Source organism: Oncorhynchus nerka, linkage group LG27 (genome assembly GCF_034236695.1).
Source record: "Oncorhynchus nerka isolate Pitt River linkage group LG27, Oner_Uvic_2.0, whole genome shotgun sequence".
Lineage (NCBI taxonomy): Eukaryota > Metazoa > Chordata > Actinopteri > Salmoniformes > Salmonidae > Oncorhynchus > Oncorhynchus nerka.
The window spans coordinates 104738139-104764803 of NC_088422.1; the positions used below are offsets into that span (position 1 = coordinate 104738139).

Below are 26665 nucleotides of genomic sequence, written 5' to 3' on the forward strand. Positions count from 1 at the left end.
CCTAGACAACCAGGTGAGTACCTAACTAATCAATTAAGACCTAGACAACCAGGTGAGTTCCTAACTAATCAATTAAGACCTAGACAACCAGGTGAGTTCCTAACTAAGTCAATTAAGACCTAGACAACCAGGTGAGTTCCTAACTAAGTCAATTAAGACCTAGACAACCAGGTGAGTTCCTAACGAATCAATTAAGACCTAGGCAACCAGATGAGTTCTTAACTAATCAATTAAGACCTAGACAACCAGGTGAGTTCCTAACTAATCAATTAAGACCTAACCAACCAGGTGAGTTCTTCAATAATCAATTAAGACATAGACAACAAGGTGAGTTCTTCACTAATCAATTAAGACCTAGACAACCAGGTGAGTTCTTCACTAATCAATTAAGACCTAGACAACCAGGTGAGGTCTTCACTAATCAATTAAGACCTAGACAACCAGGTGAGATCTTCACAAATCAATTAAGACCTAGAAAACCAGGTGAGTTTGTAACTAATCAATTAAGACCTAGACAACCAGGTGAGTCTTCACTAATCAATTAAGACCTAGACAACCAGGGGAGTTCCTAACTAATCAATTAAGACCTAGCCAACCAGGGGAGTTTGTAACTAATCAATTAGACCTAGGCAACCAGGGGAGTTTGTAACTAATCAATTAAGACCTAGACAACCAGGTGAGGGGAGTTCCTAACTAATCAATTAAGAACTAGACAACCAGGGGAGTTCTTAACTAGTCAATTAAGAGTTACTCACACGGGGCCCTCCTCACACGGGGCCCTTCTCACACGGGGCCCTCCTCACACGGGGCCCTTCTCACACGGGGCCCTCCTCACACGGGGCCCTCCTCACACGGGGCCCTTCTCACACGGGGCCCTTCTCACACGGGGCCCTCCTCACACGGGGCCCTTCTCACACGGGGCCCTCCTCACACGGGGCCCTTCTCACACAGAGCCCTTCTCACACGGTGCCGTCAGTCTGTCTGTCTCCTCACCCAGTGTAGCCTGTGTGTGTGTGTGTCTCCTCACCCAGTGTAGCCTGTGTGTGTGTGTGTCTCCTCACCCAGTGTAGCCTGTGTGTGTGTGTGTCTCCTCACCCAGTGTAGACTGTGTGTGTGTGTGTCTCCTCACCCAGTGTAGCCTGTGTGTGTGTGTGTCTCCTCACCCAGTGTAGCCTGTGTGTGTGTGTCTCTCCTCTCCCAGTGTAGCCTGTGTGTGTGTGTGTCTCCTCACCCAGTGTAGCCTGTGTGTGTGTCTCCTCACCCAGTGTAGCCTGTGTGTGTGTCTCCTCACCCAGTGTAGCCTGTGTGTGTGTGTGTCTCCTCACCCAGTGTAGCCTGTGTGTGTGTGTCCTCACCCAGTCTAGCATGTGTGTGTGTCCTCCCCCATCAGTGTAGCCTGTGTGTGTGTGTGTCTCCTCACCCAGTGTAGCTAGCACCCCGCAGGCAGCCCAGACACACAGACAAGGTCCTACGGCTCCCGTTTCCAGCAGCACTCCCTTAGGGGAGATGAAGATGCCGGAGCCGATCATGGTTCCTACGATCAGACAGATCCCACTCAAAAGGCCCACCTGCAGAGAGAGACAGGAAGTGGTTATGACAACTTCCTGTGAGGGTGATACAGGCGGTAGAACCAGCGATTAAACCCCTGTCTCCTGTTGGGAGGCTTTGTGTTTTACCACTCAACCACGTGTCTTAATGTGTACATTGTTTTTACATGAAAGGGAAAGGGGGGTGCCTACTCAGTTGGGGAAAGGGGGGTACCTACTCAGTTGGGGAAAGGGGGTACCTACTCAGTTGGGGAAAGGGGGTACCTACTCAGTTGGGGAAAGGGGGATACCTAGTCAGTTGGGGAAAGGGGGTACCTACTCAGTTGGGGAAAGGGGGTACCTACTCAGTTGGGGAAAGGGGGTATCTACTCAGTTGGGGAAAGGGGATACCTACTCAGTTGGGGAAAGGGGGATACCTAGTCAGTTGGGGAAAGGGGGATACCTAGTCAGTTGGGGAAAGGGGGATACCTACTCAGTTGGGGAAAGGGAAAGGGGGAAACCTACTCAGTTTGGGAAAGGGGTACACCTACTCAGTTGGGGAAAGGGAAAGGGGGATACCTACTCAGTTGGGGAAAGGGGATACCTACTCAGTTGGGGAAAGGGAAAGGGGGATACCTACTCAGTTGGGGAAAGGGGAATACCTAGTCAGTTGGGGAAAGGGAAAGGGGGATACCTAGTCAGTTGGGGAAAGGGGGTACCTACTCAGTTGGGGAAAGGGGGGATACCTACTCAGTTGGGGGGGGTAAGGGGAAAGGGGGGATACCTACTCAGTTGGGGGAAAGGGGGTACCTACTCAGTTGGGGAAAGGGGGGATACCTACTCAGTTGGGGGGAAAGGGGGGGGATACCTACTCAGTTGGGGAAAGGGGGATACCTACTCAGTTGGGGAAAGGGGGATACCTACTCAGTTGGGGAAAGGGGATACCTACTCAGTTGGGGAAAGGGGGAAAGGTTGGGGAAAGGGGGATACCTACTCAGTTGGGGAAAGGGAAAGGGGGATACCTAGCAGTTGGGGAAAGGGGGATACCTAGGTTGGGGATACCTACTCAGTTGGGGAAAGGGGGATACCTTGGGGAAAGGGGGATCAGTTGGGGAAAGGGGGTACCTAGGTTGGGGAAAGGGGTACCTACTCAGTTGGGGACAGGGGATACCTACTCAGTTGGGAAAAGGGGGATACCTACTCAGTTGGGGAAAGCGGGATACCTACTCAGTTGGGGAAAGGGGACACCTACTCAGTTGGGGAAAGGGAAAGGGGGACACCTACTCAGTTGGGGAAAAGGGGATACCTACTCAGTTGGGGAAAGGGGGATACCTACTCAGTTGGGGAAAGGGGGACACCTACTCAGTTGGGGTAAGGGGGATACCTACTCAGTTGGGGAAAGGGTAAGGGGGATACCTAGTCAGTTGGGGAAAGGGGGATACCTAGTCAGTTGGGGAAAGGGAAAGGGGGATACCTACTCAGTTGGGTAAAGGGAAAGGGGGATACCTACTCAGTTGGGGAAAGGGGGATACCTACTCAGTTAGGGAAAGGGGGATACCTACTCAGTTGTACAACTGAATGCCTTCAACTGAAATGTGTCTTCCACATTTAACCGAACCTCTGAATCAGAGAGGTGCGGGGGGGGGCTGACTTAATCAACATCCACGTCAAAGGTACCCAGGGAACAGTGGGTTAACTGCCTTGTTCAGGGGCACAGTGGGTTAACTGCCTCGTTCAGGGGAACAGTGGGTTAACTGCCTTGTTCAGGGGGAACAGTGAGTTAACTGCCTTGTTCAGGGGAACAGTGAGTTAACTGCCTTGCTCAGGGGGCAGAACAACAGTTTTTTACCTTGTCAGCTCCGGGATTTGATCCAGCAACCTTTCATTTAATATCCCTGTCTACGTTAAGTTTATGTACGCTTGTCTGTTAATTTCCATTATTGTATTTTGTGTTATTGTTCAATATATTGTGAGGGATCAGCTGGATCAAGTGATCAACTCCTCTCCTTGAGGTGGGCCGCAGTACTACTGATGAGCTCACCTGAGGTCAATTGCCTAATTGTTGCTGGTGCTCTCTTAAAACCTCTTAGTGCAGAAATCCCGTTATCAGGATCAAATTCGACAACATCCGGTGAAATCGGAGCGCGCCAAATTAAAAAAAATACAAAATCGTAGTATTAAACATTCATGACAATACAAGTATCCTACATCATTTAAAATCTTAACTTCTTGTTAATCCAGCTGCTTTGTCAGATTTCAAAAAGGCTTTACGGTGAATGCATACTATGCGATTATCTGAGGACAGCGCTACAAAAGCATTACAAACATTTTCCAAACAAGCGATAACATACATTCATTTACCTTTGAAGATCTACCTCTGGTTGCAATCCAAAGGGTCCCAGCTACACATCAAATGGTTGTTTTGTTCGATAAAGTCTTTCTTTATATCCCCCCCCCAAAAAAAGTCAGTTTAGTTGGTGCGCTTGAATCAGTAATCCACCTGTTTCCCTCGTTCAAAATGCATACATAGGAATCCCAAAAGTTGTAAACTTTGTCCAAACAAGTCAAACAACATTTCTAATCAATCCTCAGGTACCCTAATATGTAAATAAATGATCAAATTTAATAAAGGGAATAGTATGTTCATTACTAGTCAAAATGGGAGCCACCTAGAAAAATAACAAATTCTAGCTCATTTTTCCCAAAACCTGAAACAAGCTTGAAAATCCTATCAATTCGGCGTATGTGACTAATAAGATTTGATTGAGTCTCTGGTCTGAGTTTGGGTCGCTTGAATTCCACAGTCTGGTTCCCTTTTTTAGGACAATGTGAACACAAAGCTCCCCAGGTTAGCGTGTCATTATTCCCGCTTGAAACTCTTTCCAAAGACTGTTGACATCTACTGGAAGCCCTATGAACTGCAATCTGGGATATGTGATCCTTTGATTTTCCCATTAACAAGGATTAGAGCAGACACCTAAAAGAAATCCAACTCGATTCTGGATTCTCGGTTTTCACCTGCCATATCAGTTATGTCATACTCACAGACATTACTTTAACAGTTTTAGAAACTTCAGAGTGTTTTCTATCCAAATACTACCAATTATATGCATATCCTAGCTTCTGGGCCTGAGTAACAGGCAGTTTACTTTGGGCACGTTAGTCATCCGAATTTTCGAATACTGCTCCCGGCCCTCAGGAAGTTAGGGGCAGAGGGGGGCAGAGTGATTACAAGCATGAGGCAAATTCCACAGCACCATGATTCCCTGTTAAACATTCGGCTCAAGTTGTTGAATTTGTGTTTAGTACTAACTGCTAGTTTGTTTGGATAGCCATTACCATGGCCTTTGTTTGTACTGCCCCGGGGAGAGTTGAAAGAAAAACACCCATTACAGTCACATCTCTGAGTCTCATTTCGTGCTGTCCCGCTTAGGATCTTGTTCGTGAATAGGTAAGGAGTTTCACAATATATATTATTTTTATGGAATAAAAACAGAAAATGGTAGAACACTTCATTGTGAGGCTAAATATCAGGGCTGAACATGCAGATAAATGAAAGTCAGGTAAATTAATTTTGTTTGAGTCTCAGGACTGACAGGGTTAATTCAGGGTAAAATGTCTAATTTCTGTAAAAAGAAGAAGAGGGGAAAATGTGACAATTAATCTACAATCAACATTCCTCTGTGAACTACAGAATGAAGCAGAAGTTCTATTGAGAGGTAGTGACCCTGGGTTCCCGAGAGCCTCACGGTGTAAACTACAGAACGAAGCAGTAGTTCTATTGAGAGGTACTGACCCTGGGTTCCCGAGAGCCTCACAGTGTAAACTACAGAATGAAGCAGTAGTTATATTGAGAGGTACTGACCCTGGGTTCCTGAGAACCTCACAGTGTAAACTACAGAACGAAGCAGTAGTTCTATTGAGAGGTACTGACCCTGGGTTCCTGAGAGCCTCACGGTGTAAACTACAGAACGAAGCAGTAGTTATATTGAGAGGTACTGACCCTGGGTTCCTGAGAGCCTCCCGGTGTAAACTACAGAACGAAGCAGTAGTTCTATTGAGAGGTACTGACCCTGGGTTCCTGAGAGCCTCACAGTGTAAACTACAGAACGAAGCAGTAGTTCTACTGAGAGGTACCGACCCTGGGTTCCTGAGAGCCTCACAGTGTAAACTACAGAACGAAGCAGTAGTTCTACTGAGAGGTACCGACCCTGGGTTCCTGAGAGCCTCACTGTGTAAACTACAGAATGAAGCAGTGGTTCTATTGAGAGGTACTGACCCTGGGTTCCTGAGAGCCTCACAGTGCAAACTACAGAAGGAAGCAGTAGTTCTATTGAGAGGTACTGACCCTGGGTTCCTGAGAGCCTCACAGTGTAAACTACAGAAGGAAGCAGTAGTTCTATTGAGAGGTACTGATCCTGGGTTCCTGAGATCCTCACGGTGTAAACTACAGAATGAAGCAGTAGTTCTATTGAGAGGTACTGACCCTGGGTTCCTGAGAGCGGTGGTAAAGGTCCCAGATGGATCTAGTCTGGTTTATTATCTGATGTGGTAAAGGTACCAGATTGATCCAGTCTGGTTTATTAGTATCTGATGTGGTAAAGGTCCCAGATTGATCTAGTCTGGTTTATTATTATCTGATATGGTAAAGGTCCCAGATTGATCTAGTCTGGTTTATTATTATCTGATGTGGTAAAGGTCCCAGATTGATCTAGTCTGGTTTAGTATGATCTGATATGGTAAATTGATCCCTGGGTTCCTGATTGATCTCAGTCTGGTAAACTACAGAATGAAGCAGTAGTTCTAGATTGATCTGAGTCTGGTTTATTAGATCTGATGTGGTAAAGGTCCCAGATTGATCTAGTCTGGTTTATTATTATCTGACCCTGGGTAAAGGTCCCAGATTGATCTAGTCTGGTTTATTATTATCTGATGTGGTAAAGGTCCCAGATTGATCTAGTCCTCACTTTATTATTATCTGATGTGGTAAAGGTCCCAGATTGATCTAGTCTGGTTTATTATTATCTGATGGGTAAAGGTCCCAGATTGATCTAGTCTGGTTTATTAGTATCTGATGTGGTAAAGGTCCCAGATTGATCTAGTCTGGTTTATTATCTGATGGGTTCCTGAGGTCCTCAGATTGATCTAGTCTGGTTTATTATCTGATTGAAAGGTCCATACACACCCTGGGTTCCTTACTGATGTAAACTACAGAATGACACACACACTACACAGACACACTGACACCACACACACACACACACACACACACAGAATGACAGCAGTAGTTCTATTGACACACACTGACCCACACACTGAGAGCCTCACAGTGTAAACACAGAAGGAAGCAGAGTTCTATTGAGATACTGACCCTGGGTTCCTGAGAACACTCACACACAACACACACACACACACACAGTTCACACACACACACACACACACACACACACACACACACACACACACACACACACACACACACACACACACCCTGGGTTCACACACACTCACGTGAGAAGACAGACTAACACAACACTGTCCTATATTGAGAGGTACTGACATCCTTCTGTAGCACGGTAGCCTTCACGTCTTCCTCAGCAGGCTTGGAGTGGGAGGCAGACATATTGGAGGTACTGACCCTGGGTTCGGGAGGGCCTCCATTAAACATGTCCTTCCAGAACGAAGCAGTAGTTCACTGCTTGAGACACTGACCCTGGGTTCCACACACACACACACACACACACACACACACACACACACACACACACACACACACACACACACCACACACACACAGCACACACACACAACACAGAATGAAGAGTAGTTCTAAAGATGACACTGACCTCTTCCTGGTCTCATCAATTCAAACATTCAAAGACTCAATCATGGAGACAAACTGACAGTTAATGGCTGCTTCACATGATGTATTGTTGTATGGAGACACAGTTAATTGCTGCTTCACATGATGTATTGTTGTGTGGAGACACAGTTAATGGCTGCTTCTCATGATGTATTGTTGTGTGGAGACAAACTGACAGTTAATGGCTGCTTCACACGATGTATTGTTGTGTGGAGACAAACTGACAGTTAATGGCTGCTTCACATGATGTATTGTTGTGTGGAGACACAGTTAATGGCTGCTTCACATGATGTATTGTTGTGTGGAGACACAGTTAATGGCTGCTTCACATGATGTATTGTTGTGTGGAGACACAGTTAATGGCTGCTTCACATGATGTATCTGATGTGGTATGGTCCCAGATTAATGGCTGCTTCACATGATGTATTGTTGTGTGGAGACACAGTTAATGGCTGCTTTACAGTGTATTGATTGTAAGACACAGTTAATGGCTGCTTCATTGATGTATTGTTGTGTGGAGACACAGATTAATGGCTGCTTCACATGATGTATTGTTGTGTGGAGACACAGTTAATGGCTGCTTCACATGATGTATTGTTGTGTGGAGACAAACTGTCCCAGATTAATGGCTGCTTCACATGATGTATTGTTGTGTGGAGACACAGTTAATGGCTGCTTCTCATGATGTATTGTTGTGTGTAGACACAGTTAATGGCTGCTTCTCATGATGTATTGTTGTGTGGAACAGGTAATGGCTGCTTCTCATGATGTATTGTTGTGTGGAGACACAGTTAATGGCTGCTTCTCATGATGTATTGTTGTGTGGTAGACACAGTTAATGGCTGCTTTCATGATGTATTGTTGTGTAGAGACACAGTTAATGGCTGCTTCATTGATGTATTGTTGTGTGGAGACACAGTTAATGGCTGCTTCACATGATGTATTGTTGTATGGAGACACAGTTAATGGCTGCTTCACATGATGTATTGTTGTGTGGAGACACAGTTAATGGCTGCTTTATTGATGTATTGATGTGGTAAAGGTCCACAGTTAATGGCTGCTTCTACATGATGTATTGTTGTATGGAGACACAGATTAATGGCTGCTTTATTGATGTATTGTTGTAAAGAGACACAGTTAATGGCTGCTTCACATGATGTATTGTTGATGTGGTGGAGACACAGTTAATGGCTGTCTGGTTTGATGTATTGTTGTGTGGAGACACAGTTAATGGCTGCTTCTGATGTATTGTTGTGTGGAGACACAGTTAATGGCTGCTTCACATGATGTATTGTTGTGTGGAGACACAGTTAATGGCTGCTTCATATGATGTGATGTGGTAAAGACACAGTTAATGGCTGCTTCACATGATGTATTGTTGTATGGAGACACAGTTAATGGCTGCTTCACATGATGTATTGTTGTGTGGAGACACAGTTAATGGCTGCTTCATTGATGTATTGTTGTGTGGAGACACAGTTAATGGCTGCTTTATGATGTATTGTTGTGTGGAGACACAGTTAATGGCTGCTTCACATGATGTATTGTTGTGTGGAGACACAGTTAATGGCTGCTTCACATGATGTATTGTTGTGTGGAGACACAGTTAATGGCTGCTTCACATGATGTATTGTTGTGTGGAGACACAGTTAATGGCTGCTTCACATGATGTATTGTTGTGTGGAGACAAACTGACAATTAATGGCTGCTTCACATGATGTATTGTTGTGTGGAGACACAGTTAATGGCTGCTTCTCATGATGTATTGTTGTGTGGAGACACAGTTAATGGCTGCTTCTCATGATGTATTGTTGTGTGGAGACACAGTTAATGGCTGCTTCTCATGATGTATTGTTGTGTGGAGACACAGTTAATGGCTGCTTCTCATGATGTATTGTTGTGTGGAGACACATTAATGTTCTCATTGTATTGTTGTGTGTGAGACACAGTTAATGGCTGCTTCTCATGATGTATTGTTGTGTGGAGACACAGTTAATGGCTGCTTCTCATGATGTATTGTTGTGTGGAGACACAGTTAATGGCTGCTTCTCATGATGTATTGTTGTATGGAGACACAGTTAATGGCTGCTTCACATGATGTATTGTTGTGTGGAGACACAGTTAATGGCTGCTTCACATGATGTATTGTTGTGTGGAGACACAGTTAATGGCTGCTTCTCATGATGTATTGTTGTATGGAGACAAACTGAGAGTTAATGGCTGCTTCACATGATGTATTGTTGTATGGAGACACAGTTAATGGCTGCTTCACATGATGTATTGTTGTGTGGAGACACAGTTAATGGCTGCTTCACATGATGTATTGTTGTGTGGAGACACAGTTAATGGCTGCTTCACATGATGTATTGTTGTGTGGAGACACAGTTAATGGCTGCTTCTCATGATGTATTGTTGTGTGGAGACACAGTTAATGGCTGCTTCACATGATGTATTGTTGTATGGAGACACAGTTAATGGCTTCTTCACATGATGTATTGTTGTATGGAGACACAGTTAATGGCTGCTTCACATGATGTATTGTTGTGTGGAGACACAGTTAATGGCTGCTTCACACGATGTATTGTTGTATGGAGACACAGTTAATGGCTGCTTCACATGATGTATTGTTGTGTGGAGACACAGTTAATGGCTGCTTCACATGATGTATTGTTGTGTGGAGACAAACTGACAGTTAATGGCTGCTTCACATGATGTATTGTTGTATGGAGACACAGTTAATGGCTGCTTCGCACGATGTATTGTTGTGTGGAGACACAGTTAATGGCTGCTTCACATGATGTAATGTTGTATGGAGACACAGTTAATGGCTGCTTCGCATGATGTATTGTTGTGTGGAGACACAGTTAATGGCTGCTTCACACGATGTATTGTTGTGTGGAGACACAGTTAATGGCTGCTTCACATGATGTATTGTTGTATGGAGACACAGTTAATGGCTGCTTCACATGATGTAATGTTGTGTCTACCTTCTTGCCCTTTGTGCTGTAGTCTGTGCCCAATGTTTGAACCATGTTTTGTGTTGTTACCATGCTGTGTTGCTTAGGTCTCTCTTTATGTTGTGTTGTGTTCTCTCTTGTCGGATGTACAGTACCAGTCAAAAGTTTGGACACACATATTTTTTACTATTTTCTACGATGTAGAATAATAGTGAAGACATCAAAACTATGAAATATCACGTATGGAATTATGTTGTAACCAAAAAAGTGTTAAACAAATCAAATATATTTTATATGTGAGATACTTCAAATAGCCACCCTTTGCCTTGATGACAGCTTTGCACACTCTTGGCGTTCTCTCAACCAGCTTCACCTGGAATGTTTTTCTAACAGTCTTGAAGGAGATCCCACATACTGAGCACTTGTTGGCTGCTTTTCCTTCACTCTGCGGTTCAACTCATCCCAAACAATCTCAATTGGGTTGAGGTCGGGTGATTGTGGAGGCCAGGTCATCTGATGCAGCACTCCATCACTCTCCTTTTTGGTCAAATAGCCCTTACACAGCCTGGAGGTGTGTTGGGTCATTGTCCTGTTGAACAACAAATGATAGTCCCACTAAGCTCAAACCAGATGGGATGGTGTATCGCTGTAGAATGCTGTGGTGGCCATGCTGGTGCCTCGAATTCTAAATAAATCACTGACAGTGTCACCAGCAAATCCCCCCACACCATCACACCTCCACCTCCATGCTTCACGGAGGGAACCACACATGCAGAGATCATCCGTTCACCTACTCTGCGTCTCACAAAGACATGGTGGTGGGAACCAAACATTTCAAATTTGGACTCATCAGACCAAAGGACAGATTTTCACTGGTCTAATGTCCATTACTTGTGTTTCTTGCTTAAGACAAAAATAAGCAAACACTTTTGGTGTTCGCCAAAAGATATGTGGGAGACTCCCCAAACATATGGAAGAATGTACTCTGGTCAAATGTAGCTTTTTGGACATCAAGGAAAACGTTATGTCTGGTGCAAACCCAACACCTCCCATCACCCTGAGAACACCATCCCCACAGATTAGCATGTTGGTGGCAGCATCATGCTGTGGGGATGTTTTTCATCAGCAGGGGAAACTGGTCAGAATTGAAGGAATGAGATTCACCATCCAGCAGGACAATGACCTTAAGCATACTGCTAAAGCAACACTCGAGTGGTTTAAGGGGAAACTGTACATGTCTTGGAATGGCCTCGTCAAAGCCCAGACCTCAATCCAATTGAGAATCTGTGATATGACTTACAATTGCTGTACATCAGCGGAACCCATCCAACTTGAAGGAGCTGGAGCAGTTTTGCCTTGAAGAATGGGCAGAAATCACAGTGGCTAGAAGTGCCAAGCTTATAGAGACGTACCCCAAGAGACTTGCAGCTGTGATTACTGCAAAAGGTGGCTCTACAAAGTATTGACTTGGAGGGTGAATAGTTATGCACGCTCAAGTTTTCTGTTCTTTTTTGTCTTATTTCTTGTTTGGTTCACAATAAAAAACTATTTTGCATCTTCAAAGTGGTCGGCATGTTGTGGAAATCAAAGGATACAAACCCCCAAGAAATCCATTTTAATTCCAGGATGTAAGGCAACAAGTGGTTGACAACACACACACACACACACACACACACACACACACACACACACACACACACACACACACACACACACACACACACACACACACACACACACACACACACACACACACACACACACACACACACACACACACACACACACACACACACACACACACACACACACACACACACACACACACACCACACACACTGTAACAGCTGATGGTCAGCCAGCCTGACAGCTACGAGGGTTAAAGGTTTAATGTGGTGGAACACACTGAACACTTTGTGAACTACTGTCATTGGTTTACAACTTTATATGACCTGGTTCTGTTAATGATCTGTTACAGCCTCTATGATAGACAGACAGACAGACAGACAGACAGACAGACAGACAGACAGACAGACAGACAGACAGACAGACAGACAGACAGACAGACAGACAGACAGACAGACAGACAGACAGACAGACAGACAGACAGACAGACAGACAGACAGACAGACAGACAGACAGACAGACAGACAGACAGACAGACAGACAGACAGACAGACAGACAGACAGACAGACAGGCAGACAGGCACACAGACAGGCAGACAGGCAGACAGGCAGACAGACAGACAGACCAGGCCACAACCTAGTGTTCTACTGTTCTGTTCTACTGTCCTCTTCTGTTCTACTGTTCTGTTCTGATCTACTGTTCTACTGTCCTCTTCTGTTCTGTTCTACTGTTCTACTGTCCTCTTCTGTTCTGTTCTACTGTTCTGTTCTGTTCTACTGTCCTGTCTGTTCTGTTCTGTTCTACTGTTCTGTTCTGTTCTACTGTTCTTCTGTTCTACTGTCTTCTGTTCTGTTCTACTGTCCTCTTCTGTTCTGTTCTGTTCTACTGTCCTCTGTTCTGTTCTGTTCTACTGTCCACTTCTGTTCTGTTCTACTGTCCTGTTCTGTTCTGTTCTGTTCTACTGTCCTGTTCTGTTCTACTGTTCTACTGTCATCTCTGTTCTGTTCTACTGTTCTACTGTCCACTTCTGTTCTGTTCTACTGTCCTGTTCTGTTCTACTGTCCTGTTCTGTTCTGTTCTACTGTTCTACTGTCCTCTTCTGTTCTGTTCTACTGTCCTGTTCTGTTCTACTGTTCTACTGTCCTCTTCTGTTCTGTTCTGTTCTACTGTTCTACTGTCCTCTTCTGTTCTGTTCTACTGTCCTCTTCTGTTCTACTGTTCTGTTCTACTGTTCTGTTCTACTGTTCTAATGTCCTGTTCTGTTCTGTTCTACTGTTCTATTGTTCTGTTCTGTTCTACTGTTCTACTGTCCTTCTGTTCTGTTCTGTTCTACTGTCCACTTCTGTTCTGTTCTGTCTGTTCTGTTCTACTGTCCACTTCTGTTCTGTTCTACTGTCCTGTTCTGTTCTACTGTTCTACTGTTCTGTTCTGTTCTACTGTTCTACTGTCCTCTTCTGTTCTGTTCTACTGTTCTACTGTCCTCTTCTGTTCTGTTCTACTGTTCTACTGTCCACTTCTGTTCTGTTCTACTGTCCTGTTCTGTTCTACTGTCCTGTTCTGTTCTGTTCTACTGTTCTACTGTCCTCTTCTGTTCTGTTCTACTGTCCTCTTCTGTTCTGTTCTACTGTTCTGTTCTGTTCTGTTCTACTGTTCTACTGTCCTCTTCTGTTCTGTTCTACTGTTCTACTGTCCACTTCTGTTCTGTTCTACTGTCCTGTTCTGTTCTACTGTTCTACTGTCCTCTTCTGTTCTGTTCTGTTCTACTGTCCACTTCTGTTCTGTTCTACTGTCCTGTTCTGTTCTGTTCTACTGTCCTGTTCTGTTCTGTTCTGTGTTCTACTGTCCTCTTCTGTTCTGTTCTACTGTCCACTTCTGTTCTGTTCTACTGTCCTCTTCTGTTCTGTTCTACTGTTCTACTGTCCTGTTCTGTTCTGTTCTACTGTTCTACTGTCTGTTCTGTTCTGTTCTACTGTCCTGTTCTGTTCTGTTCTGTTCTGTTCTCTTCTCCTCTTCTGTTCTGTTCTGTCTGTTCTGTTCTGTTCTACTGTCCTCTTCTGTTCTGTTCTACTGTTCTATCCTGTTCTGTTCTGTTCTACTGTTCTGTGTCCTCTGTCTGTTCTCTACTGTCCACTTCTGTTCTGTTCTACTGTTCTACTGTTCTGTTCTGTTCTCTTTCTACTGTCCTCTTCTGTTCTGTTCTACTGTTCTACTGTTCTGTTCTGTTCTACTGTTCTGTTGTACTGTTCTACTGTCCACTTCTGTTCTGTTCTACTGTCCTCTTCTGTTCTGTTCTACTGTTCTACTGTCCTCTTCTGTTCTGTTCTACTGTCCACTTCTGTTCGGTTCTACTGTCCTGTTCTGTTCTACTGTTCTACTGTCCTGTTCTGTTCTGTTCTACTGTTCTACTGTCCTCTTCTGTTCTGTTCTACTGTTCTACTGTCCACTTCTGTTCTGTTCTACTGTCCTGTTCTGTTCTACTGTTCTACTGTCCTCTTCTGTTCTGTTCTACTGTTCTACTGTCCACTTCTGTTCTGTTCTACTGTCCTGTTCTGTTCTACTGTTCTACTGTCCTGTTCTGTTCTGTTCTGTTCTACTGTCCTCTTCTGTTCTGTTCTACTGTCCTCTTCTGTTCTGTTCTACTGTTCTACTGTCCTGTTCTGTTCTGTTCTACTGTTCTACTGTCCACTTCTGTTCTGTTCTACTGTCCTGTTCTGTTCTGTTCTACTGTTCTACTGTCCTCTTCTGTTCTGTTCTACTGTCCACTTCTGTTCTGTTCTACTGTCCTGTTCTGTTCTACTGTTCTACTGTTCTACTGTTCTACTGTCCTCTTCTGTTCTGTTCTACTGTTCTACTGTCCACTTCTGTTCTGTTCTACTGTCCTGTTCTGTTCTACTGTCCTGTTCTGTTCTGTTCTGTTCTACTGTTCTACTGTCCACTTCTGTTCTGTTCTACTGTCCTCTTCTGTTCTGTTCTACTGTTCTACTGTTCTGTTCTGTTCTACTGTTCTACTGTCCTCTTCTGTTCTGTTCTACTGTTCTACTTCTGTTCTGTTCTACTGTCTGTTCTGTTCTACTGTTCTGTCCTGTTCTGTTGTTCTACTGTTCTACTGTCCTCTTCTGTTCTGTTCTACTGTCCTCTTCTGTTCTGTTCTACTGTTCTGTTCTACTGTTCTGCTGTCCTCTTCTGTTCTGTTCTACTGTTCTACTGTCCTCTTCTGTTCTGTTCTACTGTTCTACTGTCTGTTCTGTCTGTTCTGTTCTACTGTCCTCTTCTGTTCTGTTCTACTGTCCTCTTCTGTTCTGTTCTACTGTTCTACTGTTCCTCTGTTCTGTTCTGTTCTACTGTCCTGTTCTGTTCTGTTCTCTGTTCTACTGTCCTGTTCTGTTCTGTTCTGTTCTACTGTCCTCTTCTGTTCTGTTCTACTGTCTGTTCTCTTCTGTTCTGTTCTACTGTCCTCTTCTGTTCTGTTCTGTTCTACTGTCCTGTTCTGTCTGTTCTGTTCTACTGTTCTACTGTCCACTTCTGTTCTGTTCTACTGTCCTGTTCTGTTCTGTTCTACTGTTCTACTGTCCTCTTCTGTTCTGTTCTACTGTCCACTTCTGTTCGGTTCTACTGTCCTGTTCTGTTCTACTGTTCTATTGTTCTGTTCTGTTCTACTGTTCTACTGTCCTCTTCTGTTCTGTTCTACTGTCCTGTTCTGTTCTGTCTGTTCTGTTCTGTTCTACTGTCCTCTTCTGTTCTGTTCTACTGTTCTACTGTCCTCTTCTGTTCTGTTCTACTGTCCTGTTCTGTTCTGTTCTACTGTTCTTCTGTTCTTCTGTTCTGTTCTACTGTCCTCTTCTGTTCTTTCTACTGTCCTCTTCTGTTCTGTTCTACTGTCCACTTCTGTTCTGTTCTACTGTCCTGTTCTGTTCTGTTCTACTGTTCTACTGTCCACTTCTGTTCTGTTCTACTGTCCTGTTCTGTTCTACTGTTCTACTGTCCTGTTCTGTTCTACTGTTCTGCTGTCCTCTTCTATTCTGTTCTACTGTCCACTTCTGTTCTGTTCTACTGTCCTGTTCTGTTCTACTGTCCTGTTCTGTTCTGTTCTGTTCTACTGTTCTACTGTCCTCTTCTGTTCTGTTCTACTGTCCTGTTCTGTTCTACTGTTCAACTGTCCTCTTCTGTTCTGTTCTACTGTTCTACTGTCCTCTTCTGTTCTCTTTAAGGAATACCTAGGATAGGATAAAGTAATCCTTCTCACCCCCCCCTTAAAAGATTTGATGCTATTGTAAAGTGGTTGTTCTGGATGTCTAAGGTGAACGCACCAATTTGTAAGTCGCTCTGGATAAGAGCGTCTGCTAAATGACTTAAATGTAATGTAAATGTAATGTAAATGTTCTACTGTGCTACTGTCCTGTTCTGTTCTACTGTTCTACTGTTCTGTTCTGTTCTACTGTTCTACTGTCCTCTTCTGTTCTGTTCTACTGTTCTACTGTCCTCTTCTGTTCTGTTCTACTGTTCTACTGTTCTCTTCTGTTCTGTTCTACTGTTCTACTGTTCTGTTCTACTGTTCTGTTCTGTTCTGTTCTACTGTTCTGTTCTGTTCTACTGTTCTACTGTTCTGTTCTGTTCTGTTCTGTTCTGTCTGTTCTGTTCTACTGTTCTACTGTCCTCTTCTGTTCTGTTCTAATTCTACTGTCCTCTTTCTGTTCTGTTCTACTGTTCTTCTGTTCTGTTCTACTGTTCTAATGTCCTGTTCTGTTGTTCTACTGTCCTGTTCTGTTCTGTTCTACTGTTCTACTGTCCTCTTCTGTTCTGTTCTACTGTTCTACTGTCCACTTCTGTTCTGTTCTACTGTTGTGTTCTACTGTTCTACTGTCCTGTTCTGTTCTGTTCTACTGTTCTCTTCTGTTCTGTTCTCTGTTCTGTTCTGTTCTGTTCTACTGTTCTACTGTTTCTGTTCTACTGTTCTACTGTCCTCTTTCTGTTCTACTGTTCTACTGTCCTTCTGTTCTGTTCTGTTCTGTTCTGTTCTGTTCTACTGTTCTACTGTTCTAATGTCCTGTTCTGTTCTGTTCTACTGTCCTGTTCTGTTCTGTTCTACTGTCCTGTTCTGTTCTGTTCTACTGTTCTACTGTCCTGTTCTGTTCTACTGTTCTACTGTCCTCTTCTGTTCTACTGTCTGTTCTGTTCTACTGTTCTACTGTCCTGTTCTGTTCTGTTCTACTGTTCTACTGTCCACTTCTGTTCTGTTCTACTGTCTGTTCTGTTCTGTTCTACTGTTCTACTGTCCTCTTCTGTTCTGTTCTACTGTCCTGTTCTTCTGTTCTACTGTTCTACTGTCCTGTTCTGTTCTGTTCTACTGTCCTGTTCTGTTCTACTGTCCTGTTCTGTTCTGTTCTACTGTTCTACTGTCCTCTTCTGTTCTGTTCTACTGTCCTGTTCTGTTCTACTGTTCTACTGTCCTGTTCTGTTCTACTGTCCTGTCTGTTCTGTTCTACTGTCCTGTTCTGTTCTGTTCTACTGTCTGTTCTGTTCTACTGTCCTGTTCTGTTCTGTTCTACTGTTCTACTGTCCTCTTCTGTTCTGTTCTACTGTTCTAACTGTCCTGTTCTGTTCTACTGTTCTACTGTCCTCTTCTGTTCTGTTCTACTGTTCTACTGTCTGTTCTGTGTTCTACTGTTCTGTTCTGTTCTGTTCTACTGTCCTCTTCTGTTCTGTTCTACTGTTCTAATTGTTCTGTTCTGTTCTACTGTCCTGTTCTGTTCTGTTCTACTGTTCTACTGTCCTCTTCTGTTCTGTTCTACTGTTCTGTCCACTTCTGTTCACTGTTCTACTGTCCTCTCTGTTCTGTTCTGTGTTCTACTGTCCTGTTCTGTTCTACTGTTCTACTGTGTTCTACTGTCTGTTCTGTTCTGTTCTGTTCTGTTCTGTTCTTTCTGTTCTACTGTCCTCTTCTGTTCTGTTCTACTGTTCTGTTCTACTGTTCTGTGTCCTCTTCTGTTCTGTTCTACTGTCCTCTTCTGTTCTGTTCTACTGTTGGTTCTACTGTTCTGTTCTACTGTCCTCTTCTGTTCTTTTCTACTGTTCTAATGTCCTCTTCTGTTCTGTTCTACTGTTCTGTTCTGTTCTGTTCTACTGTTCTAATGTCCTCTTCTGTTCTGTTCTACTGTTCTGTTCTGTTCTACTGTTCTACTAAACTTCTGTTCTGTTCTACTGTCCTCTTCTGTTCTGTTCTACTGTCCTGTTCTGTTCTGTTCTACTGTCCTGTTCTGTTCTGTTCTGTTCTACTGTTCTAATGTCCTCTTCTGTTCTGTTCTACTGTCCTCTTCTGTTCTGTTCACTGTTCTACTGTTCCACTTCTGTTCTGTTCTACTGTCCTGTTCTGTTCTAAACTGTCCTGTTCTGTTCTACTGTTCTACTGTCCTCTTTTGTTACTGTTCTACTGTTCTACTGTCTCTTCTGTTCTGTTCTACTGTCCTGTTCTGTTCTACTGTTCTACTGTCCTCTTCTGTTCTGTTCTACTGTTCTACTGTCTGTTCTGTTCTGTTCTACTGTCCTGTTCTGTTCTACTGTTCTACTGTCCTCTTCTGTTCTGTTCTACTGTCCTGTTCTTGTTCTACTGTTCTACTGTCCTGTTCTGTTCTGTTCTACTGTTCTACTGTCCTGTTCTGTTCTACTGTCCTGTTCTGTTCTGTTCTACTGTTCTACTGTCCTGTTCTGTTCTACTGTTCTGTTCTGTTTGTTCTGTTCTGTTCTACTGTCTGTTCTGTTCTGTTCTACTGTCTACTGTCCACTTCTGTTCTGTTCTACTGTCCTGTTCTGTTCTACTGTTCTACTGTTCTACTGTTCTGTTCTACTGTTCTACTGTCCTCTTCTGTTCTGTTCTACTGTCCTGTTCTGTTCTACTGTCTGTTCTGTTCTACTGTCCTGTTCTTTCTGTTCTGTTCTACTGTTCTAATGTCCTCTTCTGTTCTGTTCTACTGTCCTCTGTTCTACTGTTCAACTGTCCTCTTCTGTTCTGTTCTACTGTTCTACTGTCCTCTTCTGTTCTGTTCTACTGTGCTACTGTCCTCTTCTGTTCTGTTCTGTTCTGTTCTGTTCTGTTCTACTGTCCTCTTCTGTTCTGTTCTACTGTTCTAATGTCCTGTTCTGTTCTACTGTTCTACTGTTCTGTTCTGTTCTGTTCTACTGTTCTACTGTCCTCTTCTGTTCTGTTCTACTGTTCTACTGTCCACTTCTGTTCTGTTCTACTGTCCTGTTCTGTTCTACTGTTCTACTGTCCTGTTCTGTTCTGTTCTACTGTTCTACTGTCCTCTTCTGTTCTGTTCTACTGTCCTCTTCTGTTATGTTCTACTGTCCTGTTCTGTTCTACTGTCCTGTTCTGTTCTACTGTTCTGTTCTACTGTTCTGTTCTACTGTTCTAATGTCCTCTTCTGTTCTGTTCTACTGTTGTGTTCTACTGTTCTAATGTCCTCTTCTGTTCTGTTCTAATGTCCTCTTCTGTTCTGTTCTACTGTTCTGTTCTACTGTTCTGTTCTACTGTTCTAATGTCCTCTTCTGTTCTGTTCTACTGTTCTGTTCTACTGTTCTGTTCTACTGTTCTAATGTCCTCTTCTGTTCTGTTCTACTGTTCTGTTCTACTGTTCTAATGTCCTCTTCTGTTCTGTTCTACTGTTCTGTTCTGTTCTGTTCTACTGTTCTAATGTCCTCTTCTGTTCTGTTCTACTGTTCTACTGTCCTGTTCTGTTCTGTTCTACTGTTTTACTGTCCTGTCCTGTTCTGTTCTACTGTTCTACTGTCCTCTTCTGTTCTGTTCTGTTCTGTTCTACTGTTCTACTGTCCTGTTCTGTTCTGTTCTGTTCTGTTCTGTTCTAATGTCCTCTTCTGTTCTGTTCTACTGTTCTGTTCTACTGTTCTAATGTCCTGTTCTGTTCTGTTCTGTTCTGTTCTACTGTTCTAATGTCCTCTTCTGTTCTGTTCTACTGTCCTGTTCTGTTCTGTTCTGTTCTACTGTTCTAATGTCCTCTTCTGTTCTGTTCTACTGTACTAATGTCCTCTTCTGTTCTGTTCTACTGTTCTACTGTCCTCTTCTGTTCTGTTCTACTGTTCTACTGTCCTCTTCTGTTCTGTTCTACTGTTCTACCGCCTCTCATAATAACACACCATTTCCAGACCCACTGACTAAACTTGAAACCCCCAGACATAAATTCCTCTCCTCTCTGACACAGCTGGCGTCAACACCGCAGACTCACCTGATAGCAGCAGGAGATAGATCTACTACGATGCACAACACATGCCTCTGTGGGTCTCAACTACTCCTGACTGTCTCCCTGAGACAAAGAACACATTATGGGAGGAGGAACAGAGACTCAACACTCCGTCTGATTGGAGGACACAGGGGCTGGAGAACAAGGGAGGTAGGAGGAGGCAAGGACTGTGTTTCAGACATAAGGAAGTGGATGGCTGCAAACTTTCTACTTTTAAACTGGAACAAAACAGAGATGCTTGTTCTAGGTCCCAAGAAACAAAGAGATATTCTGTTGAATCTGACAATAAAACTTGATGGTCGTACAGTCGTCTCAAATAAAACTGTGAAGGACCTCGGCGTTACTCTGGACCCTGATCTCTCTTTTGAAGAAGATGTCAAGACTGTTTCAAAGACAGCTTTTTTCCATCTACGTAACATTGCAAAAATCAGAAACTTTCTGTCCAAAAATGATGCAGAAAAATGTATCCATGCTTTTGTTACTTCTAGGTTAGACTACTGCAATGCTCTACTTTCCGGCTACCCGGATAAAGCACTAAATAAACTTCAGTTAGTGCTAAATACGTCTGCTAGAATCCTGACTAGAACCAAAATATTTGATCATATTACTCCAGTGCTAGCCTCCCTACACTGGCTTCCTGTCAAGGCAAGGGCTGATTTCAAGGTTTTACTGCTAACCTACAAAGCATTACATGGGCTTGCTCCTACCTATCTCTCCGATTTGGTCCTGTCGTACATACCTACACGTACGCTATGGTCACAAGACGCAGGCCTCCTAATTGTCCCTAGAATTTCTAAGCAAACAGCTGGAGGCAGGGCTGTCTCATAACATTTTTATGGAATGGTCTGCCTACGCATGTGAGAGACGCAAACTCGGTCTCAACCTTTAAATCTTTACTGAAGACTCATCTCTTCAGTGGGTCATATGTTTGAGTGTAGTCTGGCCCAGGAGTGTGAAGGTGAACGGAAAGGCTCTGGAGCAACGAACCGCCCTTGCTGTCTCTGCCTGGCCAGTTCCCCTCTTTCCACTGGGATTCTCTGCCTCTAACCCTATTACAGGGGCTGAGTCACTGGCTTACTAGGGCTCTTTCATACCGTCCCTAGGAGGGGTGCGTCACTTGAGTGGGTTGAGTCACTGACGTGATCTTCCTGTCTGGGTTGGCGCCCACCCCCCCCCTTGGGTTGTGCCGTGGCGGAGATCTTTGTGGTCTACACTCGGCCTTGTCTCAGGATGGTAAGTTGGTGGTTGAAGATATCCCTCTAGTGGTGTGGGGGCTGTGCTTTGGCAAAGTGGGTGGGGTTATATCCTTCGTGTTTGGTCCTGTCCGGGGGTATCATCGGATGGGACCACAGTGTCTTCTGACCCCTCCTGTCTCAGCCTCCAGTATTTATGCTGCAGTAGTTTATGTGTCGGGGGGCTAGGGTCAGTTTGTTATGTCTGGAGTACTTCTCCTGTCTTATCCGGTGTCCTGTGTGAATTTAAGTATGCTCTCTCTAATTCTCTTTCTTTCTTTCTCTCTCTCGGAGGACCTGAGCCCTAGGACCATGCCTCAGGACTGCTGTCCACAGTCCACCTGGCCGTGCTGCGGCTGTCACGATTTACTAGGAGTGGTGGGTGGAATCAGGCGCAGAGAGCAGGGTTCAGTAGATTGTCAATTTATTCTCCGGCGCACAAAAACGGTCACGCCAACACACACAATTGACCAGCCCAAACACAGGACCAAATAGGGGAGAATAACCAGGGGAAAACCACCATACTACAGAGTAACAAAAACAATCCCGCACAAAACAAGGGCGGGACAACCTACTATATATAAGGACGTTAATTAAACTAAAATACACACAGGTGAAACTAATAAGACAAAACCAACAGACAAACGAAAAAGGGATCGGTAGTGGCTAGTAGGATGGTGACGACGACCGCCGAGCACCGCCCGAACAGGCAGGGAGCCAACTTCCGGCGGAAGTCGTGACAGCTGCTCCAGTTTCAACTGTTCTGCCTGCAGCTATGGAACCCTGACCTGTTCACCGGCCGTGCTACCTGTCCCAGACCTGCTGTTTTCAACTCTCTAGAGAGCAGGAGCGGTAGAGATACTCTTAATGATCGGCTATGAAAAGCCAAATGACATTTACTCGTGAGGTGCTGACTTGTTGCACCTCGACAACAACTGTGATTATTGTTATTTGACCATGCTGGTAATTTATGAACATTTGAACATCTTGGCCATGTTCTGTTATAATCTCCACCCGGCATGGCCAGAAGAGGACTGGCCACCCCTCATAGGCAGCGTAGCCTAGTGGTTAGAGTGTTGGACTAGTAACCGGAAGGTTGCGAGTTCAAACCCCCGAGCTGACAAGGTACAAATCTGTCGTTCTGCCCCTGAACAGGCAGTTAACCCACTGTTCCCAGGCCGTCATTGAAAATAAGAATGTGTTCTTAACTGACTTGCCTGGTTAAATAAAGGTAAAATTAAATAGCCTGGTTCCTCTCTAGGGTTCTTCCTCGGTTCTGGCCTTTCTAGGGAGTTTTCCTGGCCACCGTGCTTCTACACCTGCATTGCTTGCTGTTTGGGGTTTTAGGCTGGGTTTCTGTACAGCACTTTGAGATATCAGCTGATGTAAGAGGGCTTTATAAATACATTTGATTTGATGACTGGAGAACAGGGAGGTAGGAGGAGGCAGGGCTGGAGAACAGGGAGGTAGGAGGAGGCAGGGCTGGAGAACAGGGAGGGGGAGGAGGGCTGGAGAACTGGGGCTGGAGAACAGGGAGGTAGGGGGGCTGGAGAACAGGGAGGTAGGGGAGGCAGGGGCTGGAGAACAGGGAGGTAGGAGGAGGCAGGGCTGGAGGGGAGGCAGGGGCTGGAGAATAGGGGTAGGGAGGCAGGGGCTGAGAACAGGGAGGAGGGGCTGGAGGGGAGGTGGGAGGAGAACAGGGGGTGGAGAAGAACAGGGAGGTAGGGGAGGCAGGGGCTGGAGAACAGGGAGGTAGGAGGAGGCAGGGGCTGGAGAATAGGAGGCAGGGGCTGGAGAACAGGGAGGTTAGGCAGGGGCTGGAGGCACAGGGAGGTAGGAGGAGGCAGGGCTGGATAACAGGGAGGTAGGAAGAACAGGGAGGCAGGGGCTGGAGAACAGGGAGGTAGGGGCTGGAGAATAGGGAGGTAGAAGGAGGCAGGGGCTGGAGAACAGGGAGGTAGGGGAGGAGGCAGGGGCTGGAGAACAGGGAGGTAGGAGGAGGCAGGGGCTGGAGGGGAGGAGGGGCTGGAGAACAGGGGGCTGGAGAATAGGGAGGTAGAGTCCCCTGGTTAGGGGAGGTAGGAGGCAGGGGCTGGAGAACAGGGAGGTAGGGGGAGGCAGGGGCTGGAGAACAGGGAGGTAGGAGGAGGCAGGGGCTGGAGAACAGGGAGGTAGGGAGGCAGGGGCTGGAGAACAGGGAGGTAGGGGAGGCAGGGCTGGAGAGGAGGAGGCTGGAGAACAGGGAGGTAGGGGAGGCAGGGGCTGGAGAATAGGGAGGTAGAACAGGAGGCAGGGGCTGGAGAACAGGGAGGTAGGGGGAGGGGCTGGAGGGGAGGTAGGAGGAGGCTGGAGAACAGGGAGGTAGGGGGAGGCAGGGGCTGGAGGGGAGGCAGGGGCTGGAGAACAGGGAGGTAGGGGGAGGGCTGGAGAACAGGGAGGTAGGGGAGGCAGGGCTGGAGAACTGGAGAACAGGGAGGTGGGGCTGGAGAACAGGGAGGTAGGGGAGGCAGGGGCTGGAGAACAGGGAGGTAGGGGAGGCAGGGGCTGGAGAACAGGGAGGTAGGAGGAGGCAGGGGCTGGAGAACAGGGGTAGGGGGAGGCAGGGGCTGGAGAACAGGGAGGTAAGGAGGCAGGGGCTGGAGAACAGGGAGGTAGGGGGGGCTGGAGAACAGAGAGGTAGGAGGAGGCAGGGGCTGGAGAACAGGGAGGTAGGGGCTGGAGAACAGGGAGGTAGGAGGAGGCAGGGGCTAGAGAACAGGGAGGTAGGGGCTGGAGAATAGGGAGGTAGAAGGAGGCAGGGGCTGGAGAATAGGGAGGTAGGGGAGGTAGGAGGAGGCAGGGGCTGGAGAATAGGGAGGTAGGAGGAGGTAGGGAGGAGGCAGGGGCTGGAGAATAGGGAGGTAGAGTCATCCCTGGTTAGGAGAACAGGGAGGTAAAGTCATCCCTGGCCAGTAGAACAGGGAGGTAGCGCATCCTGGTTAGTAGAACAGGGAGGTAGAGTCATCCCTGGTTAGGAGAACAGGGGAGGTAGGAGGAGGCAGGGGCTGGAGAACAGGGAGGTAGGGGGAGGCAGGGGCTGGAGAACAGGGAGGTAGAAGGAGGCAGGGGCTGGAGAACAGGGAGGTAGGGGGAGGCAGGGGCTGGAGAACAGAGAGGTAGGAGGAGGCAGGGGCTGGAGAACAGGGAGGTAGGGGCTGGAGAACAGGGAGGTAGGAGGAGGCAGGGGCTAGAGAACAGGGAGGTAGGGGCTGGAGAATAGGGAGGTAGAAGGAGGCAGGGGCTGGAGAATAGGGAGGTAGGGGGAGGTAGGAGGAGGCAGGGGCTGGAGAATAGGGAGGTAGGAGGAGGTAGGAGGAGGCAGGGGCTGGAGAATAGGGAGGTAGAGTCATCCTGGTTAGGAGAACAGGGAGGTAGAGTCATCCCTGGTTAGGAGAACAGGGAGGTAAGTCATCCCTGGCCAGTAGAACAGGGAGGTAGCGTCATCCCTGGTTAGTAGAACAGGGAGGTAGAGTCATCCCTGGTTAGGAGAACAGGAGGTAGAGTCATCCCTGGTTAGGAGAACAGGGAGGTAGAGTCATCCCTGGTTAGGAGAACAGGGAGGTACAGTCATCCTGGTTAGGAGAACAGGGAGGTAGAGTCAAAGCCCAGTCAGCCCGTCAGCACCCTACTATATAGGGAATAGTGTGCCATCTAGGACACAGCCCCAGTCAGCCAGTCAGCACCCTACTATATAGGAATAAGGCCAGGAGAATAGTGGTAAATTCAATTGATTTGCATGTTAGACAAGCCAGGAGGTCGAGGGATTGTGTCGAGACACAGATCTGGGGAAGGGTACCAAAAATGTTCTGCAGCAGGTTCCCAAAACACAGTGTCTCCATCATTCTTAAATGGAATTAGTTTGGAATCACCAAGACTCTTCCTAGAGCTGGCCGATGGGCCAAACTGAGTAATTGGGGGAGAAGGGCCTTAGTCAGGGAGGTGACCAAGATCCTGATGGTCACTCTGACAGAACTCCAGAGTTCCTCTGTGAAGATGGGAGAACCTTCCTGAAGGACAACCATCTCTGCAGCACTCCACCAATCAGGCCTTTATGGTAGAGTTGCCAGACGGAAGCCACTCCTCAGTTAAAAGCACATGACAGCCCGCTTGGAGTTTGCCAAAAGCCACCTTAAGGACACTCTGGTCTGATAAAACGAAGATTAAAATCTTTGGCCTGAATGCGAAGCGTCACGTCTGAAGGAAAACCTGGCACCATCCCTACGGTGAAGCATGGTGGTGGCAGCATCATGTCTGGAGGAAAACCTGGCACCATCCCTATGGTGAACCATGGTGGTGGCAGCATCATGTCTGGAGGAAATCTGTCACCATCCCTACGGTGAAGCATGGTGGTGGCAGCATCATGCTGTGGGGATGTTTTTCGAGAGCAGGAACTGAGAGACTAGTCAGGATCGAGGGAAAGATGAACGGAGCAAAGTACAAAGATCCTTGATGAATACCTGCTCCTTAGTGCTCAGGACCCCAGACTGGGGTGAAGGTTCACCTTCCAACAGGACAACACCCCGAAGCACATAGCCAAGACAACACAGGAGTGCCTTCGGGACATGTCTCTCAATGTCCTTGAGTGGCCCAGCCAGAGCCCGGACTTGACCCGATCAAACATCCCTGGAGAGACCTGAAAATAGCTGTGCAACGACGTTCCCCATCAAACCTGACAGAGAGGATCTGCAGAGAAGAATAGGAGAAACTCCCCAAATACAGGTGTGCCAAGCTTGTAGCGTCATACTCAAGAAGAGGCTGTAATCGCTGCCAAAGGTGCTTCAACAATGTTCTGAGTAAAGGGTCTGAATACTTATGTAAATGTAATATCTCCATTTGTTTTATTATATACACTACTGTTCAGAAGTTTTAGAACACCTATTCATCCAAGGGTTTTTCTTTATTTTTACTATTTTCTACATTGTAGAATAATAGTGAAGACATCAAAACTATGAAAATAACACATATGTAATCATGTAGTAACCTATTTTTTTTAACAAATCAAGATATATTTAATATTTGAGATTCTTTAAATAGCCACACTTTGCCTTGATGACAGATTTGCACAATCTTGGCACTTGGGATAACTTGGTTAATCTCTTATTGCAGCATATTGCTTTGTAGAGCGATTATTCCAACAAGATGCCAAAGGTCACGCTGTCCACCTTTCCA

The 26665-nt window shown here is 45.8% G+C and overlaps 1 protein-coding gene across 3 annotated transcripts in view; it reads right to left on the reverse strand.

Moving 5' to 3' along the window:
• The window catches only part of slc7a9 (solute carrier family 7 member 9), a 98112-nt gene that overhangs the window by 21476 nt on the left and 49971 nt on the right, over window positions 1-26665 (reverse strand). The window contains exons 1-3 of one of the 3 annotated variants that reach the window (XM_065012501.1): window positions 7087-7158; window positions 3888-3966; window positions 1421-1568 (exon numbers count right to left, since the gene is read on the reverse strand). The exons of 1 other annotated variant lie outside the window; for it this stretch is intronic. In XM_065012501.1, the coding sequence (XP_064868573.1) occupies window positions 1421-1529 (109 nt within the window). In that variant the 5' untranslated portion in view covers window positions 1530-1568; window positions 3888-3966; window positions 7087-7158. Of the gene's footprint in view, window positions 1-1420; window positions 1569-3887; window positions 3967-7086; window positions 7159-26665 lie in introns of those variants that run through there. One more of the 3 variants, XM_065012500.1, reaches the window with a different exon arrangement.